The sequence below is a fragment of the Molothrus aeneus genome, chromosome 11 (assembly GCF_037042795.1).
Source record: "Molothrus aeneus isolate 106 chromosome 11, BPBGC_Maene_1.0, whole genome shotgun sequence".
Taxonomy (NCBI): domain Eukaryota; kingdom Metazoa; phylum Chordata; class Aves; order Passeriformes; family Icteridae; genus Molothrus; species Molothrus aeneus.
The window spans coordinates 5,190,712-5,209,622 of record NC_089656.1 but is presented as its reverse complement, the minus strand read 5'-3'; the positions used below and the strand labels follow the sequence as shown (position 1 = coordinate 5,209,622).

The 18,911-nt window shown below is 40.5% G+C and overlaps 1 protein-coding gene across 1 annotated transcript in view; it reads right to left on the bottom strand.

Moving 5' to 3' along the window:
• Positions 1-18,911, bottom strand: part of ADAMTS18 (ADAM metallopeptidase with thrombospondin type 1 motif 18) — a 77,426-nt gene that overhangs the window by 26,093 nt on the left and 32,422 nt on the right. Inside the window, exons 6-16 of the mRNA XM_066557388.1 lie at positions 18,560-18,643; positions 17,524-17,683; positions 16,878-16,983; positions 13,706-13,843; positions 12,117-12,270; positions 10,993-11,088; positions 9,783-9,931; positions 4,208-4,380; positions 2,207-2,337; positions 1,943-2,066; positions 622-866 (exon numbers count right to left, since the gene is read on the bottom strand). Coding sequence (XP_066413485.1) covers positions 622-866; positions 1,943-2,066; positions 2,207-2,337; positions 4,208-4,380; positions 9,783-9,931; positions 10,993-11,088; positions 12,117-12,270; positions 13,706-13,843; positions 16,878-16,983; positions 17,524-17,683; positions 18,560-18,643 — 1,560 coding nt within the window. The remainder of the gene's footprint in view (positions 1-621; positions 867-1,942; positions 2,067-2,206; positions 2,338-4,207; positions 4,381-9,782; positions 9,932-10,992; positions 11,089-12,116; positions 12,271-13,705; positions 13,844-16,877; positions 16,984-17,523; positions 17,684-18,559; positions 18,644-18,911) is intronic.

Below are 18,911 nucleotides of genomic sequence, written 5' to 3'. Positions count from 1 at the left end.
CCAATTTTAAAATTTTAAGACTTGAACTAACCATGTAAGTACCAAGTTTCCTTTCTGCTTACAATAGTTTCAACACAGGACATCTAGCAAACAAAGCAGGTGACACAAATTTGCTTGTGAGATAAACAGATATAATAGAATAACTGAACCTACAGAAATTCATTCTGCAGGAACCTGTATGTGGTATTTTGACTGCATTCCAAGGTGGATGTGAAAATGGCTCCACTCACCTGCAGTTTCAGAAGCATTATTTGAACCTGTAACCATTGAGCATTGACATAATGGTACCTTTAATTTTTACATTATTGGATTTTAATGCAGGCCATGTATGGGAGGCATTCATAATCTCCATCACCACTGTGCAATTCAGGAATTATGCTATAGGGTGTTTTATGCACCTTCCTTTTCACTGAATTTGTGACAGTTTAGTAAACCTCAGACCTCGGTAAAGCAGTGAAAGGCCTTTCAATCCAGCATGATTGACCACTCAATTAAGTCTGAATGCTATCATGACTCAACACTATTCTCTAATCTCTCTGAGAGCCCCAGTGCAGAGCTGAAGCTGTCGTCACCAACTCTGTAATGGACATCAGGGCAAGAACAAACAGAAGCCAGGCTTACTTCAAAGACCAGCGTCTCATTAGTGGGTCCTGCCGCGAAGAGACTCTCGGGCTGGTTGAAGGAGCGTTGGTAATCAAAAACTGTCCCGGCAAAAGGGAACTTCCCTGGCCAGTCGATGGTCCAGTCTCCTGTCAGGTAGTACCTGCTGGCCAGGCTGCGCACGGCCAGGTAGCTGGGGGAGACGTGCAGCTCCTGCAGCTGGATGCTGCGCGCGCCCGCCGGCACCGTCACCACCGTGTAATAGTCTGTGAGGAGAGCAGGCAGCAACGAGTTGGCAGCTGGCACACACTGAGCCGGCTCATCTCCCCGAGCCCCTTTCAAAATCAGCACACTTCAGAAGATGCACAGCTCTTCCGACCCACCAACCATTTTCACCAGGAAAAAGCAGTTCTGATTTTAACATCCCCCCCTCGCCCCACCCCATGCAGCCAGTAACCAGAGGAACTCTGAGGTATTTCAATTCCTGAAATTTTTCCTTGTGATTAAAGGCAAGAAAAAGCAAGTTCACCTCAGAAAAATTCAGAACACACTAATGGTGGCCCCACTGTAGCTTTTGCTGTCATTCCCTGCAGTAGTTGAAGGTACTACTGCCAAGCACAAGGGCTGTGAGGTGAGGTGAGGTGCACTGGGATGCAGAGTCTTCACAAAGCCCTGGATACCAGAGGATCTCCCTGCTGCCAGCCAGGGCTCCATTACTACATCCTGGACAATTTCCTGGCCTATATTACTGCAGTAAGGACATGTCTTGTGACCAACAGCAAAGAGATGCTCAAAATACCCCTGTGCATACTGAAATCTTATCTGAGTTTTATGCCTGAAAAACTGCAGAGTGGTGAGATTATTTCCCAAGAAGCCTGTGACAGTCAACTAAGGAAAAGTCGACCTCCCAGTGCCTGGAGCTTCCACTGAAACAGCTGCCAGACTACTTAATTTGATAATGGACATGGAAATACTGTCATGTTTGGCATTATGCTATGTATTACTTTGTATATGTTCCACAGTCCCATCCCAGTCAGAGCTGCTGACAGCTATTTTTTCACTTGCCTGAATCCTAAAATCTCTTTTCAGAGGAAATTCACATGTGTAAAGGGAAAATGTGGCTTAAGAAACAAGAGAATTGTTTAACTGACCAAGACTTATGCTCAGAGCCTTCTTGTTACCAAGAAACAGGAGAAATGTGAACTCTCCTCTCACTCTCCCTGTGATTTTCTGCTCACATCTGGACCCTCAGCCACTGCCTGAATGAGTAAGGAGTCGTATATATTGCATGGGGACACAGCAGAGCACTGAGTTGATGGTCATGGGGAACAGTTTTCCTTACCATTAGCTTTGTGCTGGGTCAAGTATTGGCCTTTAAAGAACTTGCACGTTGAATTATCTCCTTTACAAACTCCACAAGCATCCAACACAGCTTTGGAACCAAGTCCATGATCACACCCTACTTGCTGCAACCAAAAGGCACAAGTGAAGGACTCAGACAAAAGGGAATTTGAAGAAACAGCTGCATTTTCCCTAAAGGGGTCAATTGCCCACTAATAAAAAAAAGATAGACATTAGGATTGTAAGAAACTTAATTTTATCTTACTTCACATATTCCATCAATACAAACATCATAGTTATTTGGAGAACACAGAGTTCCATCCTTCACTTTGCTGGACATTGCAAAGAAAAAGTCAAAGTCTTCAGCTGTGCAATACAATTTACATCTGTCTTGCTCTGGGGAGAAAACAAACAAACACAAGGAAGCATTAGCACACCTGCACTGTTAAAGAGATAAAAAGCATCTTGGCTGTTGTTTCTTCCTGTATTCTAGAAGATAAGCTACAAGGATGAACTGTGCATGATGACAACTTAGGACACCAGAATGTAGCTAAATAGAAATATAGCTAAATAAAGTACTTTATATTATGCTTTTTTAAAAGCACATGTGAGTTTACTTGTCCACACAAAGAATAAAGAATTCAAACTCAATGTAAAAGCATTGCCTTAGCCCTGCTGCTGCACCCTGCTTTCAGTTCCACTGCCTCACAGGATCAAATTTCATTTTTATTAAGATAAATGGGAGACTGCAATAATTTTATCTGAAGTTTATTTAAAATTTGGGAGAGAGATAACATGGCACAAATGACCAATTCAGCTGAAAGCTAGAACTGCAGCCAGACTTCCCCCTAGCAAAAGTATTTTTCCTCCAACAAATCGCAACCATTGACAAATTTGTCCTCACACATGGGTAGTGTGTTATGCTTATAAAGGACTGATGCAAAACCAGTCATGAAATTATAAATATTATCACAACTGCTGAAAAGCAGAGCTTTAATACAAATTGAAGTGCAACAAATAAAACAGTTTTTAAGAACATGAAATTGGATTCAAAAGAAAATCCTTTTATTTTTAAATCAGTAGCTGGATTTCCAGTATTCCCTTCTACAGAGGCAAAGAATCTGTGGCAATTTTGAAAACCAGATCATGTTTCCAGGACGATAAATGCAGATCTTGGAGGAGCTTTTACAAAGCAGCTGAGAGGAACGATGGGCATTGTTAACTTCAGAATCACTTGGGGACATCTTGCTTTTGACAATTACGCCCCTTGTCCCTAATTTTAGGACTTTTTTACTAAACACGAAACTTTTTTACTTCTCCCTTTAAAACCAATGTAGGCCACCTTAATTTCTATTAAACAAGATGTATTTTTTGCCCCTTATTATACAACATCCGCTGCTACATGCTGTGAAACGTCTTTCCTCTGTTCACTGGCCTGTTAGGATATTTTAAATACCCGTGAAAATGACCACAAAAACTTTTGAAGAAAATATAATCATGCTATGAATGATTGTGCATGTATACATTTAATTATATACATTATCATCAAAAGCAAATTTGTTTCATGTGCTGAACAAAGCCGCTATGATGTGAGAAAATTCAGACACTTTTATTCAAGTAGTGCTTTCAAACTGGAGAAAATATTTGTTTTAGCTGATAAAAGTGAATACTGATTCAAAATATTTGCAAAATTAAGATGCATAAAGTAAAAATAAACTTGCTTGTGCAAAATAACAGAAATAGTTATTGAGACCTGAACTTGATAAAGATCTCTTAGTAAAAAATGACTTTAAAAAATGTATGGCGGTACATTGTTTGCATTTCCCCTTCTCATGGGACCATACCAGCAGAAAAGTCAAAAGGTTGATTTACTGCTACATTTTGAAATCTGAGAACATTCCAAAAGAAGGAAGATTCTGGTAGTGTTATTGTGGAAGCTTACATTTCCCATGCTGGAAGTTCCATGGAAATTGTTTTGCTTGGGTTTCAGACTAAGCAATATGGAATATAAAATGAGAGAGAGAGGGGCAGCAGCAGCCAGGGAGTCACGGTGAGGACAAGGACTCCAATTCCCAGCCCAAATCAATCCTGCATATCCCTGCAGGCAGGATCCCACAGCAGCCTGGCTCCAGCTCTGCCAGACAGCAAACACATCTGAGCCAGCCCCAGGAGCCTGGGTCTGCTCACAGGGGGTGATGCTCACCCAGAGCACAGGAGGGAATGGGCGCTCAGAGCTCCCTGTCCCTGAGAGCAGGGCCACTCTCACCTTCCACTTTGGTGTAGGGCTTCCACTTGTAGAACCAGCCCCGGAAGGGTTTGCTGTTGTACTCTGCACACTGCAGGGCTCGGAAGTCCAGGCTGCCTGCTGGGCAAGGCTGCTTATTGCAAAGCTGGTACACACGGCCGGAGCCCTGGCAGAACTTCCCGCCGTACTGCGGCCTGCAGGGGAAAGAGAAAAAGGTGATTCTGCAAAGCCTCCCTTTTGTGTGATTGGCATGTTACACGTGTGTGAGAATACAGGGAACAGGAGAGGACATTCTGCCCTGGGAGATCAGTATTTCTTATATGGGCCATTAATTTTCATGGTTGCTAAAACCAAGCAAAGCAGTTGACATGAATTATCTACTTGGATCACTGCAGACTCAGCAAAGATGCAACCATCTAGAGGTGAGTCATGTTTGCACTAATTTAAATTTATAGGGCTATTTGGTACTGGCCGGGTTCAACCTTCTTATACAGCTATTTTTACTCTGCTGTAACCAAGGAATGAACATGTGCAAAGAATTACCTATCACAATTAGAGTTAATAAAGGATAACATAACACTGATCAAACAAAAAGAGAATGAATGATTACATTTGCTTTTTCATTTATTTTGTAAATCATTTTGAAAAAATGTGCTTTTAAATAGTCAGAGGAAACAAGGACTGTGCATAGTTGTCCTGCTTTAGGAAAGTGCCGGAATTCTGAGGTAATTTTAAACATGTCACATCCACTTCAGCAAACCTCACCTGGGCATTTCCCTTCATCTTGTCCAGAATGGAAAGAGCCTATTCTATTCCTTTGCTCATACCTCAAATTATGAGAATATTATTTTTTAAACCATTTGCTCTGTGCACAGATATTGTTCAACAATGTAAAATGCAAGAGTTGCTCTTTTGAACTTAGCAATTCACTGATGTCATTTGGGCAGTTTCACAATGCTCAGATACACATCTGCAAGCACTGAGCCAAGTCTTCAAAATAACAAATTCTAAGAACCCTTTGTTGTATTATACATGTCTGGCATCAAGTGAAAAGAAATGTACCAATGCTATGCTTGCACTTATTTATATAATGACTATTTTAAAAATTTGGGAACTTATATACTTGAAGGACAAGATATAAACTTTGAGTGGAGAGCTTTGCCTATATTATACACACAGTAAGGAAAAAACTCAAGACTAATATAAAACATACTGAATAACAGTAATATATAAACTAAAAGGAAAAATTAAAAATTCTGAGAGTATGGAATGTGCAATTGAAACATATTGTTTGTTGAGATCCCTAAACACTATGCTGTAATTTATTCCCCACATCCAAGGATCCCATGCAACTCCTGACTTGCTCATGCCTGGAGTAGCAGGGAGACAGCTCTGTGCAACATGGAGGAGAAAATCCAGGTGCTTCTGTTTGCTGTGGTATCAGCTTTAACTCTCATATGTCTAACCCTCTAATCAAGCTGGGACTTGCCTTTTTTATGTTTTACTTACACAATATCAGCCTTTTCCAGAATTCTGGGCTGCAAAACAGTCTTTCAGAGAAAGAGATGGAAACCCACCTGTTACAGTGTTTAAAACTGTGTTAAATCACCAGTGCTGTGGAAAAAACCACAACAACTTCCACTGACTTTTCCTGAGGTCACCTGCCAGCTACACTGATACTGGATATGATGGTGAAGGTCTTAAAGTCAAATTTTCTGTCCTAGTTGGTGGCAATCCAGCCTGTGAAGGACAGGGAGGATATGGAACATCAGTGAAATCAGGGAGTGCTTGTGTTGACTTTGTGCAATTGGTGAGAGCTTTGAGTTAGGGCAGCCAAACTGTTGGGTGCTGACTCAATTCCCTACAGACTTTCTTTACAGCTTCAGCACATGGAGGATTTTTGACCTCCTTCAACCCCAGAGAACAAATCTGCTTTAGTGTAAGGAAAAGAAGCAACCTCCTTCCAAGTAAACGCCACCAAATAAGCAATATAATAGAATTATTTATGGCTAGATCGTGATTTCCAGCCGCACTCTTGCATTTAAGGATGGGACAAAATTCCTCCAAACTAAGAAAGCTCTGAAAGAGGCATTCTGTTTCCCAGCTCCATTACAGCATTTTAATATTACAGTACATTCCCATTACTGAAACTGTTGGCTTGAGAGTGATGGAAACTTCTCCACCTTCATTTTTACAAACAAGATGTCAGTAGGAGTTAAGTAATTCACAGGAAAAGAGATGGAGATCTACAAATACATATTCCTGTGGAAATACTATTATCCACACTGAGAAAATCATGCTTTTTTTCAGGGTGTTTGTAACACCAGTAGGTTTTGGGACTGGAAGCTGTTGGTGTATCCACACTTACAGTGGAATACCCAGCACAAAGGACATTCCAGTATTTCTGTAGTGGTACAGTTCCCCCAGTACAGATACAGCCTAAAGCTTTCACCCCTCTGTGACCCCCTCCAGAACTGACATAAACAGGGTGACCTGCACGAGGTCTGGCTAAGGATAGTTGGAAAAGGGAGAAATTTGGTGAGAAAGGCCAACAAGAAAAAGTCTCCAAATACAGATTTGGAAAAGGAGTCTGAGTGCAAAATGGTAAGTGCTCCACTCCATATAAGACTCAAATACTAAAATGCTACAAGAGTAGCTTAAATTAACTCTAGAGTAACCTTTTAAGGGTAGAGTTCCTAAACCACGGCATTAACTGCAACACAACACAGAGTGAGAAATCCTGAAATTCATGTGATCAAGGAAAGTATTTCATACAATACCAAATGAATTAAGACTCTGAAATTCCAGACTCCTAATTTTCACTTTTTGTAATAATTTAATTTCATGTAAGAACCCTTCTGCTCATCTTGTGCCAATATTATGATAGTATTACAAAGCTTTATTATTCTGCATGAATCTGAAAGGTCTACAATGCCTTTCACAGTATTTGTTTTTTAGAAGTATTTTAAATGGCATCATTAGTTTGCATTAGTTTGCATCTCACATTTTCTGTAATCACTGTTACAGATGTTATATACAAAAGGTTTTAAAAAGTGTGTTCAAGCAGTTTTGGTTCAGTCTTTTGACTGCACACACACCTACAACTCCATTCTGCTCTGCTGAACAACGCACTATTGTGAGGTGTAGGATGCAGTCCCACAGATATGATTCAGGTACTAATTTAAATCTCTCGGGCACTCTTCGGGTTCTTTCCCAGCCAAACTATTAAATTATGCAATCAATTTCTATCTTGGAAAAGTACCTCAACTGTAAAGTGCTGTGGTGTATGAAAACCAGATCCATGAAATTACACTGTGACAATATACAAGAACATAATGATTTTAGCAAATCTGCCCAGCTCTGTGGACTGCAGGTGATCCCCATGGGTGTTTTACAGTGAGAATTTGTGCACAGCTCCAGTGGGAATTCCAAAGCCATACCCAGAGCTGCTTGGGTGTGGTCACAAGGGCTGCCTGCAAATTGGCAGGAGGATGGGAATTGAATTGTTTGGATATTATTTGCAAGAGGAGGATTTCACAAACTCACACAGGTAACAAGATTTTCACACACAGCAGCCTCATGCTGTATTCCTCACTTGCCCTTAAATTTCTGGTAATGGGTCACCTTTAAATCACCAGAAACAGATATTTTCCTCAATGTTCATAAGGTGTCAATCATTGTGATTTCATTTTAGAGTCCAGTCAGTTCTTCACAGATCCACACCCTTGTTCTAACCTAATTTTCAGAAATGTTGTTCTTTGTCATTTTCAAAATTTTGCTATCCAAAATCATCTATCAAGCTTTGGAACAAGACAAACATCAGCTCCTACACATATCTGGATTAGGAAAGGTGACATAAATATATAACATATAAAATAACATACATATATGTATCAAAATATATAAACATCTGAAATACGTCTCAGAAATTCAGAAAGAAAGGAATCATTATTCTGAATTTTTAGAGGTTAACAATGAACAGGGACTAGTCCTTAAATCATTCTGTGTGGCCTTGAAAATCGATGATATTATTTTTCTTTTGATTCCACATTCATACAGAATGCTGTGATGTCAAATACAGCTACCTGGACATTTGTGCACTGTTGTGTGGCTTATTTATACTCCTGTCATTCCATCAGTGTAACTCTGGGAGAGAATTATTTTCTCTTTGCCCTGACTGGACTACCCCTAAGACAATGGAATTAAATCTAGTGAAAACATGATCCAGCTCTGGTACCAAGTATGACTTGGTGACATCAATTCTTACTTCATTAGAACAGACAGTTCACTCTGAAGGAAAGTTCTAAATGCTACAGCAGATGACAGCTTCATGTTGAAGAGATTCTGCTTGAAGGTCCCAGAAATCTTTATCAATCACACTATGCACCAAACTGAACCATTTCCACTACTGGACATTCTCCTGTCACACAAGGAGAGCAAGGAGGAGCTTATGCATAAATGCAGAGAACAATGTGCAGCCATACCCATTCAGCAAGAAAAGCAGAGACCAAAGCAGGAAAACCAAAATATACACGTATGGCCTCTGAGACCCTGCATTCTTGTGCTAAACTGCTTAACAAAGGAAAATATCCAAGTAATTTTATTTATGAAAATGAACTGAGAAACAGCAAAAAAGGTTGACAAAACACTCTGCTACGGATCTGCAAAAATTGGCTGGACTGAGGGTAATAAAGACTATTTTAACTAACTCACATTCTCCTATAACATAGTATATGAAGCATGGATATTATACTGCAGCACTGTACAGTAGATGAGAGGCTTCTTTACAGCCTCATATAAACTGTGTCATATTTTCTCTGTTTTTTATTACTGCAGTTTAAATGCTGCTTTTACTGTGTGCAATGAGGAATACATGTGTCTATGCCTGCTGAATTTGTGTATGAAATAAAACAGGGAAATCCTTCTTTTCTTGTAAGCTGCAGTGAGTTGAGTACTTGGGAAAGATGCTGGCCAGCTAACTCTTTTAATCTACTTTGAAATGCTTATTATAATGAATAGTATTTACAGAGATAAGATATTAATTAGAGGCAAATAAAAAAATGTGTCGTGAGTTAGCACACAATTCCAGGGTTCAGCAACTTTCATTTGACTCATGAAATATAAAAGAATACAAAGAACGTGCAAAGACAGACATGCAAAGACATCTGTCCTTATCATCCTGGATTATATGATCTCAGTAGAAGTCTTAATAGCTTTTAAGATCTTTTTCTCCTGCTTGTAGGCTGTTAGGGGTAAAAATGTCTGTATGGTGCTTCCTTAAATGCAAAATTTAAAAGTGTAAAATGTAAAAATGTCTGTACAGTGCTTCCTTACTTCTGCAGGTATTTGATAAACTGTAGCATCCCAAAATAAATGAAGCAAGTTGGGCTGGAGATGTTGAGGAACTGCAGCAGTCTGCAGCCAGGCTCTGCTTTCTGGTGTCAGGGCACAGAAGTGTCTTCCACCCATGGGCTGCTCGTACAGGACACGGGCGAAAGCCTTACAAACATTTCCCTGCAGAAATGGACCCTGCTTGTTTTCTGCCCTAGGAACATGAATGGAGCACAAACACTACCTTTCCATATCTGTGTCTTACTTTGGATTATTGCAGTGTCTTTCCTGATAGGTGACCCCCCCTCCGCAGGTGCGAGTGCACTCGGACCACTGGGACCAGGCAGACCACTGGCCATGGACAGGCTTGGGCCCGTGCTCCCCGTACTGCACACACTGTCCTCTGCGGCACCACTGCAAGACAGGCACACAAAACACAGTCAGCACCACCTGGGACATGCACAAAAGGAAAAAAAACACCCAACATTTAAAAGCTCCTGTGCTTGATTCGAATGCAGTCACCACTGAACCCAAAGAACGGCACGCAGCAGGACAAGGACTCTGCAGTGGGACATTGATCCATACAGTGGCACACATAACTAATGTTCTAATATTTGTCCAAGTTTTGAGTTGAAAATCCCTGGGGTAGCAAATTTTCAAAACTGTTCTCTTGAAGAGTGCTTTTTGGCCTTACTCTTCCCCCAAAAATCCATGTTACTTTATGATCCTGAGCTGCAGAGCCTCAACACTTCCCGTGTAATTTACACACAGCCTCCCAGAATTCTGCTAACATGTCTCCCTTTCATGATTCAATTTGGAAATATTGCACAAAGAGAAAAAGCAAAATAGAATATTTGTCAGTAACTTCAAAATCAAAACAATGTTCTGCTGGAAGAAATTTTTCAGGTAAAGAAAATATTTAGCTTTATCTATATCTATAGATATATAGATAAATATCTATAACTATAGATGAGAATAAATTAGAAGGTTCAACTCAAATAAATGCAAAAAAATGAGGGTAAATACAAACAAATAAGATGAGTGGAAGTTTAAATTAGGTGGTTTGACTCTAACAAATAAGCTCTTTTAGTGGTGATCTCTGATGAAAATATGGTCTTAGTCTGTACAGCAAACAGTATGGCTTAAGGTATGCTCATATCAGAGTGGAATTGGAAACATTAATCTAACTCCTGTTATTATTCATGCATTTTCTTACTGATTTATATTTGCCAGAAAATATCTGATCCCACAGCTCCTTGGGAGAGGCACCAGGCCCTGCCATCAGCCAGGTGCCACTGGGAGGCCACATCCTGAGTATGCATCACAGTGGAATCATTTACAAAGCAATCTCAAAGTCTAGGATGGCAAATCTGGAGGGATCTGGCTAAAACTGGTTTTGATGGGACCTTGTATTTGACCAAACACAGTCTAAACTCAAGGTAGGATGACAATATTTTATTTATAAAACAACTTACCATACTTATACCACAAGCTGTTCCTTCAGCTGCGGGCATGAACTTTGTCTCACACCTGTGACCCACTTTGTGACACCAAAGGGATTTGCAGATATCCTGAAAAGGAAACAGTACTCACTGCAGTGCTCATAATTTCCATTATTTCCTGGTATTTTAAAAGAGTAACCAATGAAACATGCTTTTGCTACCTTAAAAGACATATAAATAAACTTTTCTGAATTCGGAAAAGCCTGGGTTAAAGTTTCCTAGCACAGATGTACCCTATATATTGCCTTCTTGTTTATGCACTATTTCACTATATATTTCTTAAAATTATATTGAGTGTGAGATTATAATAGAATACAAACAGTGTTAAAAAGTTCATGGCTAAAATTTCATCGTGTCTGCAGGGACTATAACACTGTGAAGAGACAAGATTTTTCTAAACCACAGAAGATATCTGGAAAGGCAGTCTGTGCACAGTGCTGTTCACTCCCTCTTCCTTGTCTATTAGCTGTGGAAGAAACACAGCTGCCACCCCTTGAATAATGTAGTTAGTATGTAATAAATCAAAATACTCCAGGATAATAACAGGAGTAAAAGAAATTACCATACCTTTTTTTCAGAATGAGCACTCCAGCTTATTTTAAAAAATGCCCTCTCTGAAGAGACCAGTAAGGAATGTAACAGTCATTAAAACAATAGGTTAATCTAAATTAATCATTCATCATGAAGTCAAGAGTATAAGTTACATTTCATTGCTCTAAAATAACCCCATAGATCTCTCCCAGACTTTTTGCTGTCATAAAAGTAAAACACAAGAAACTGAGTCCTTCTTACCCCACACAAGCTTTGATCAAAACTCAACTGCCTGCTAATTTCCCTTAGCACAGCAGGCAAGGGTTCATGGCTCATGTGGATTCAAGTGCCCCCCTTATGACTCCTGGAAGGAACACATTTCCTTCTGAAACTCCCCTGGGGCTGGGATATTCCTCAAAAGAGGCCAGTACCTTCAAAGCAAATTGCCAAGACAGATAAGGCAGAGAAATAGCCCAGGCCTCAGAAGAGCCCTGTACTTGTACTTTTTCAGTGCACTGCAGTTCTCTCATGCCATTGTAACTTCCCAAAAGTGCATGGATAGGTACCTTTACAAAGCTGAGGTTGCATAGTTTTGCTTTCATTCCAAATTGCCATTTGCACTGGGTATCAGCATCATAGATCTGCCCTGGCAGTTTGTCAGGGTATTTATACTGTCCTGTTTGCTTAGGTTCATCAATCAGGCAGGCAGCTTGAGCTGTACTATAATGAGAAGGTAAATTAATCATGACTATGATCTTGACATCAAAATATTTTAATTTGCTACAGACCAGCACAAATACATAATATGGTATACAGTACCTTTAACTAGTTTTAGAGGTATGCTCTGAAACAAGAATATCTAAGTGCAGGAGCCAAAAGTTCTTGACATCTTGTTGGTAGCCTGATCTGCAAAGTTTTAAGGAAGCAGGAATTTCCAGGCTTTGGGACTGTTGTGACAACAAGAAAGAATGATGCCAAATTCCTTGTCTCCCTGTATTCCTGGATAACCAAGAGCAAGCTGCCCTCCTCTGCCTCTTTCCCATCAGTGGATTCCACGAATGAGGAGCCAGCAGAAGCAGCAGGCACAGTGTCCCATTGCAGCATTTGCCCTGTGTGCAGCTGCCAGGGGGCTGTAGCAGGGCGTGTGCTTTGGGCTGTGCAGAGCACAGCTCCCAGCTCCACCTTGTCCCCTTCCTCTCTGCCTGGCAGCCCCTGTGTACAGAAGGTCACTCCATGCTGGATTTGCCTCCCAAGTGTCAGTCTCTGGGACCATATGGCAGGATGGAGGGCTTTTAAGCTTGCAATTTGCTTCTATACAAAAAATATATTCCATCACTGCAGCATGAAAAAAGCCCCAGAACTCCATTACCTTTTCTGGCTGCAAGTCAAAGATATTGACTGGGAATTCAAGGACCAGATCCACATAACTACCGAGGTGCCTGCTTCTCACTCTAAGGAATTAATGTCTAAAATGCCTGTGTTGCTCTTGCTCTAAATACCTCCTACACTTTTTTTAATATTTCTATATAATCTACCCATGAATGACCAAAAAAAAAAAATAAGGGAAAGATTAATATAATTGTGAATTAAACAGTGATTGAAGAACAGTTCTTCTAAAGGCATCACTGAGTAATGACAACACACTGGGAAAAAACCTGACAACCTTCCCTTTCTCCTTTTTTGTTTCTCCCAGAAACAGGATGTGAAAAATGTAAAATGGCCTTTACTCGTGACATGAGCTAGATCAGGAGAGAAAGTCCAGTGAGAAAGGCCACTGATGTTAATTCACATTTTGTAATGACTTTGGTACCACTGTGTCTGCCTTCCTTCGTGTACGCTTCCTACTCATTCTCTAATAAACCCAGCTGCTGACAGGAATGCCTGGGAAAGAATGACATGCCAGTCATTATTGCAGGGTATTCCTGGAGGGTGAAACTCCTGCTTTTGAGACAAGGCAGGACAAAAAAGCCCTTCCAGGCCACACCACCTCACTGGTGCAGCAGCCCAAGCCTGTGGGCCCACACACTGCAAGGGTCTGAGCACATTTTAAAGCAGGAGAATTCACACTTCAGTAATTTTTATGCTGTTCAAGAATTCAAGCCCAGTTACTAAAGCTGCATTCCCGGGCACTGGCCCAGATTTACATCTGACCTACCTGAGAAATTTGTTGAGATACTGCCTGCTGCACACAGACCAAGAAAACACTCCATTGTTTCCAGTGAGTGTGGGAGACATAATATTTCCCTCAGCTTTTCTACAAGCATTTCCTTCTCCATCGTGAATCATCCCAAAGCTGGAAAGAGAACCAAGTGGGAGAGAGAAAGTCTAGATTAAACAGAAGCAAGAAAAAATACGGGGGAAAAGAAACACTTTCTTGGTAACAGCTCTATGCTTGAACTCCACAGGGAAGGTGGAGTTCATCCTGTTCATTCCAAAGAGATGAAAACTTATGCACCATAAAAATTAGCATTGGAATAAATTCCAATTAGCAGCAATTTTTGTCATCACACACTGATGGGAAAGGATGGTCAGGCTCCAAGGAAGAGCCACAGTGGTGCTGCACAGGGAGCCAGTGACAGGACACTGCACAGAGGAGCTGCAGCCTGTGCCCAAGGTTTCCCAGTTTACCCATTTCCCAAAGCAGAACAGTTCCATGGTGGGGTGGATGGACACCGCAGATCTTGTGTTCAGCCACACTTGTCCTTTGCTAGGGATCTGTCAGCTTAAAACCTGCACAGCAGTGTGAGCCTGTCTCTGCAGGGACAATGCCTGCTGACATGAATGTTGTGGAGATCACAATCCAGGGAAACACCAACCACAGGAATGTGCTTTACACACCATAACTGCCTTCCTGAGCAGAGGGCAGAGCTACAGAGCTCCATCTGTAGCAAAGGAAATGGGTGTGAATGAATAGAATACAAAAATATTATTATTTTTTCTAATTTTAGCCACTAACTTGCTATATTATCTCAGGCAAATCACATTGGTTTCCTCACCTTTGTTATACAGTGTCATTTTGTCTAGACTGGAACTGTTTAATGGGAACAGTGCCTCTTACTGGGAATACTGCCTCTTATAGGGTGTTTTGCTCAGTCTGAGCATCAGGAGGTCCTGCTTTCACTAGGAGAGGTTAGGATGATATAAAAAATAATAAGCAATAATAAAAAAATCACATTATAATTACAAATTATAGAGATTTTATTGATGTAATAAAGCTAATTTTTAGAGGTTTTCCTTTCCCTGTTCTGATTTTACTGACTATATGGGACATCTGTGAATTTCAATGTGTTTGGGATAGAAATTTCATCATCTGTTACTTCAATATTGTAGAACACTGGCAACTTTATAAATGTAATCTGTGCATGTGCAGGGAATATCTCATTTACTGGACTCAAGCCTCCCCTGCTATAAATCATTACAGGCTGATCAGAGTTACTGCATGTGTTGCCACCAGCTGAGGCTCCAAACTTCCTAAAATATATGGCTCTTCCTATAAATGGACAAAAAAAGTACCAATTGAGACAGTGTTTAAGAACCCTTCATAAAATACTGTGTTCTCCTGCACTGCAGCCAGAGAATCCCCAGTTTATATCCCACTGACACAATGGGCTCTGAACACCCAGAGGAGCTGTTAAGGTGTCAGGTAAAAACACAAACTTTAGAAAATCATTAAAATGTCTAACAAAACAGTAAAATGTCTAACCACTGAAGCTTCAAGTGGATCACAGAGTGTGTGATATTCCCCCCTGTAAAACCTTTGGTTAATACATTCACAGTGGACCTCAGCACCCCCAAAGCTGTCACAGTTTTTTTCCTTCCAAGAATCTCTGTATCACAGAAACCAGCTTCTGTTGTCTTACATGACATTTCAGGTAGTCTCAGGACCATGAACATGACAAATGATCATAAAGACATTTTGTGTCTGGCACAGGCTTTTCCCAAGAGATAAGAAGCATTTTATTAGGAGCATAAAAGTATACCAAGAAAAGGTGGAATAATATGTGAATCAAAGGCAGTGGTGAAAAAGGAAAAAAAAATTCCAATTTGACTCTCTCAAAGCAAATAAGAAGAAATAAAAAGGGAAGAGAACATCAAGAGACTAAATGGGATAATTCTTGAAAAATAAGCTATGGCCCTGATTCTCTCCTAATGCTGATTGAAGGGCATTAAAAATGTACTGAGGTCAGTGAAACTGCATTAGCTTGACAGGAGGATCACACAATATTCACATTACATATCTGGTTCTTTGAATGCTTTGGCACAATTCCCACAGGCCTCAGTGGCAGCTGGATTACTCTTTAATTCCTTGCTTCCCTTCAGATGCACAGAAACCTGTGAAAGGGTCACTCGTGTAGACATTAGGTCATAGTGTGCACTGCAGAGCATATCAGTGCAATGAAAACTGAATAGTCCTGAAGCAGTCAGGCAGAATGGGAAGGCTTCATGCCTTGACCAATCAGCAGAATGCAGCACCACTGCTTTCCAAACGTTTTCTGTGTATTTATGTTGCTGTAAAATAAAGACCTTCTAACTAAGCCTTGATGTTAGGTTTGTCCCACACAGAGAAACTCTGCTTCTCTACTGCCAGTGGGGAGACAGACTCCAGCTTGAACTGTGCTAAACTGGAAATCAAAACCATGCACAAAGTTGTGGAAAGGTAATTCAAAATTATTGGGGAAAAAACCAGCAGAACAAAACCTGATCACCTTGTTTAGATTTAATTCAACAATCCGAAGAATAGCTGAAGCTCCACAAAAGATTATTACTGGTTTTGTATGAGAGACACCATATTCTAAGAAAATTACAGTCTTTCTACAGTAGAAAACAAATGGAAATCCAATGGACATAAATACAGAAAGGCAGAAACCATTTCAAAGGTGGGTTCTACCCAAATCACTCATTAAACAGGTAGAGAGAACAAAGGACAGGTTCAAAGTGTTTTATGAAACACTGGATTTTCTGGGAAAAGGAGATCTCCAAGAGACTCAGAGAGATCACCTCTCCAGTGAGGCTGCAGTAACCTGCAGCACCCCCTCTCTTTTTGGAGCAACCAAAGGGATACCAGAATGGATTTGTCTACCAGAATATGGGAGCAGTGTGGGAATCTCAAAGGTATTAAAGAGGACTGGCTTGTTCTGAGCCTGGTCACCACACCACTGGTGACCAGCCACCAGCTGGATGGGACCCTGTTCACTACCACTCCTTGGGCTTCCAAATGATTTATATTTAGAATGTGCCAATCCAAATGATGTATATTTAACTGATTTATATTAAATAGGCTATGTTTCCATTCACTTACATATTTGTTTAGCGAAGAAGAAACTTACTTGTGTCCAGATTCATGAGCAATTGTAAAAGCCAGTCCAAGGCCTGTGTCTTCATTAATGGTGCAGCTGCGGTATTTGCTGCACATGCCACTGATGGGTGCAAATCCTGGAGGAATGGAAGGAAGGAAGCAGTAAAATAGCTTGTTCCTCTACAGAATTCCAAATTCACATATCATCTGCACTGGTCCTAATAAGCCTGTTTATTTTGGCACATGGAGACACTTGTCTACTCCATCAGGTTTATCATGGAGGAATTACAGCAGACTTTTATTTGACAATTAAGGAACTCCTATATAAAAAGTATAAATCAAATCTAACCTCTCCAACTACACTTTATTTGTAAAAATTATTCTCCCCCCAACCCATTCCACCATGCTTTTACTGCTCTCCAATTAGGGAGGAATCCCATGCAAAAAAAAGGGAAGCAGTCACAAAAAGAAAATAAAAATAGAGTGGCTCAGATATATTCTCAAAATCAAAAATATTCCTTGAAGAGGTGACAATCCAAAAATAATACTGTCCTGTCCTCTTCAAGAAGACCAACAACAAGACACACAATGTGCAAAAATGGACTCTCTGTTTGAAGCCAGCTCAGCTCCTGCTGTGGGCAGGCCCAGGTCTCCCAGCCCGTGTTTTGGTGTCACACCTAAAGTGTCACAGGGCTCGTTCTTCCAGGAGCAGATGTCAAAGCCTGTCAGGAGGATGGCGTGGTCGTGGCGCTTCCCGTTCTTCCCAACCAGGGCAGACTGCCACTGGCAGAAGCTGTTCAGGGACTGGTCAGCGTGGTGGTTGATCAACAACCCACCCTGCAGGGAGGGATGGACACACAGACACTCAGACAAGGTGTTTCCAGCAGCGCGTGAGAAAGGAGATTGAAAGAGTAACAGCTGCTTAGGGAAAAGGGAATTAATATTTCATATTTGTTCCACATCAGCTTATGTATTCCCATGTTAACTGTCAGTGATGGCTGAGTCAGCTGATGAGGGAATCTCTTACAACTGTAAAACAAAACTGGGCCTCTCCCCAGAAACACAGATATTTCCAAAGCTGGTGGCTGGAATTAGTGTACAAATATATTTGATTCCTGAGAACGCTGAACACCAAGCCATATTCAGTATTGTGATTATAATGCATTGTAATTTCGGGGGAAGAAGAGTATTATCCAAGTAGCTCAAGTTGGATTGAGCTTCACAAGTTTCTTTTCAGCAAAAGAGATTTTTGTCTTTTTTTTGTCTCAGCACCCTTGACACAAGAATGGGCTCTGCTCCCACCTTTTGTTACATGTTTTCTTCAGTTTGGGACTTCTGACTCCTTGCCACTTCTGATCACCACACATTGGAAAGCCCAGTTCAAAATTATTCCATTTATTTAAATACTCATTAAATAGATTTCTCATTCCAGCCATTTCTCCTCAAGGAAACACTAGAAAATGTTAGGTTTTATCCTACTGGAAGCATTTCAATGTTTCTAAAGAATATTTATATGAAATGAAGAATTTAGAATCAAAACCCAAGAAGCAGTGAAAAGTAGAAAGTGTCATTTTGGAGATTTTGGCCGTTTAAATCTTCTTCTCACACTCTATGCCTTAAGAAACCTCCCTGCACACAACGTGGGAGCACCCAATGCTCCCAATGAACAGCAGCAAATGAAGTAGCTCAGACAAAAATTCTGACACTACTTACAGGCTCGTGTTCCAAAAGAAGCAGGCTCACAACAATAATGTTTATATCACTTCCAATTGTTCCATCCTTAAACAGACTAGAGACCTGCAATGATTATTGGAGAGGAAATATCACCTACATGAATAATTCCTTTTTAATAGATTAAACATATGTACTGAGTTATTACCTTGGACTTCAATTTTCAATACTAACTTATGGAGTTAGATACCTTGTAGGATTAATCCAAAAGAGCTCAAACCGGAACAATTATGCCCCAAACTATACTTAGTCAAAAACCTTCTATTGACTTCAATGGGCTTTGATCTGTTCTTGCTCTCCTGGATCAAATGTAATTAAGGCCAAAGTTCAAGCT